The following is a 1,360-nucleotide window of genomic DNA, read 5'->3' on the forward strand; positions in this document are numbered from 1 at the left end:
TCTTACTTTGAAATGGTCTAAGTTGCCATCCAACCTTTTTATTTTTTCTTACTTTGAAACAGTCTAACTTGCCATCCTCCTGTCTCAGCCCCCCCAAGCCCTGCCACCCTGGCCGCTCAATTTCAGTTTTTCCTCGTGCTAGCATGCGTGCGACGGGAACTGCGCCCCATCATCGCCGTCCGTTCCCTGGGGCGCATCCCGGGGGCTCCCCATTCCTCCCTGGCCCCAGCCCACCGGCCCCTGCTGACCAGTGACCCCTTGTCTTGTCTTCTGTTTGCTTGCAGTACAAGATGGGAGGCAAGCTCAGCAAGAAGAAGAAGGGCTACAATGTGAACGACGAGAAGGCCAAGGACAAGGACAAGAAGGCGGAGGGCGCGGGCACCGAGGAGGAGGGGACGGCGAAGGAGAGCGAGCCGCAGGCGGCGGGCGACGCGGTGGAGGCCAAGGAGGCGCCCGCGGAGCCGGCGGACCGGGCGGCGGCCGCGGAGGGCCCGGCGGCGGCGGAGAAGGAGGGCGCCCCGGCGGCCGAGGAGGCGCCCCAGGCCGAGCCCGAGAAGACGGAGGGCGCCGCGGCCGAGGAGCCGGCGGCCCCCGAGCCCGCGGCCGGAGATGCGCCCCCCGCGGCCGAGGCGGGGAGCCCGGCGGCGCCCGCGGGCCCGGAGGACGGGGCGCCCAAAAAGACTGAGGCCCCCGCCGCCCCCGAGACGAAAAGCGACGAGGCGCCCGCTTCGGACTCCAAAGCCAGCGGGGAGGAGAGCCCCGCGGCCGCCCCCGAGGCGCCCAGTTCCGCAGCCAAGGCCCCCGCGCCCCCCGTCCCCGTCCCCGAGGAGCCCAAGCCCGACGCCCCGGCGGCCAGCGCCGACCAAACCGTGGCGGCCCAGGAGTGACCCTACCGCGATCCCGAGCTCGCCGTCTCTGTCTCCCACTCTCTCTCTGTCTCTCTATCCTCTACTAACTCGTTTCGGATCAGACGTAAGGATATGTATTGCCCAAGGGGGGAAGTAAAAAAGGATGCTGTCCCATCGAGGGAGGGTGGGGGTGGGGAGAATCCAAATAGTATTTTTGTGGGGAAATATCTAATATACCTTCAGTCAACTTTTACCAATCGGTCCTGGATTTGATAGATCAGCGTCTGAAAGTGCAGTGCAGCCTTCGCACCGAACTGCGGTCACCCGCGCTGCTGGCCCGGTCCCCCGTAGCCGGGCGCGTTGCGTGGGATCCTGCCCACAGGGCCAGTGCCAAGGCAATCAGATCTTTATGAAAGCAGTATTTTCTGTGTTTTATTTTTAATTTGCAGCCTTTCTTTTTTTTTTTTTTTGATATTTTTTAATGTTGTGGATGAATGCCAACTTTCAGACGG

At 63.1% G+C, this 1,360-nt stretch overlaps 1 protein-coding gene across 1 annotated transcript; it reads left to right on the plus strand.

Annotated features, from left to right (window-relative positions):
* Positions 1-290: 290 nt before the first annotated feature.
* On the plus strand, positions 291-887 carry BASP1 (brain abundant membrane attached signal protein 1; the record flags this gene model as incomplete). Its single annotated transcript, XM_080699064.1, has 1 exon — positions 291-887. The coding sequence occupies one exon, from the start codon at positions 291-293 to the stop codon at positions 885-887; it is 597 nt and encodes a 198-aa protein (XP_080555190.1).
* Between the last annotated feature and the right edge of the window lie 473 nt (positions 888-1,360).

Source organism: Muscardinus avellanarius (genome assembly GCF_963383645.1).
Source record: "Muscardinus avellanarius genome assembly, chromosome: 1".
Taxonomy (NCBI): domain Eukaryota; kingdom Metazoa; phylum Chordata; class Mammalia; order Rodentia; family Gliridae; genus Muscardinus; species Muscardinus avellanarius.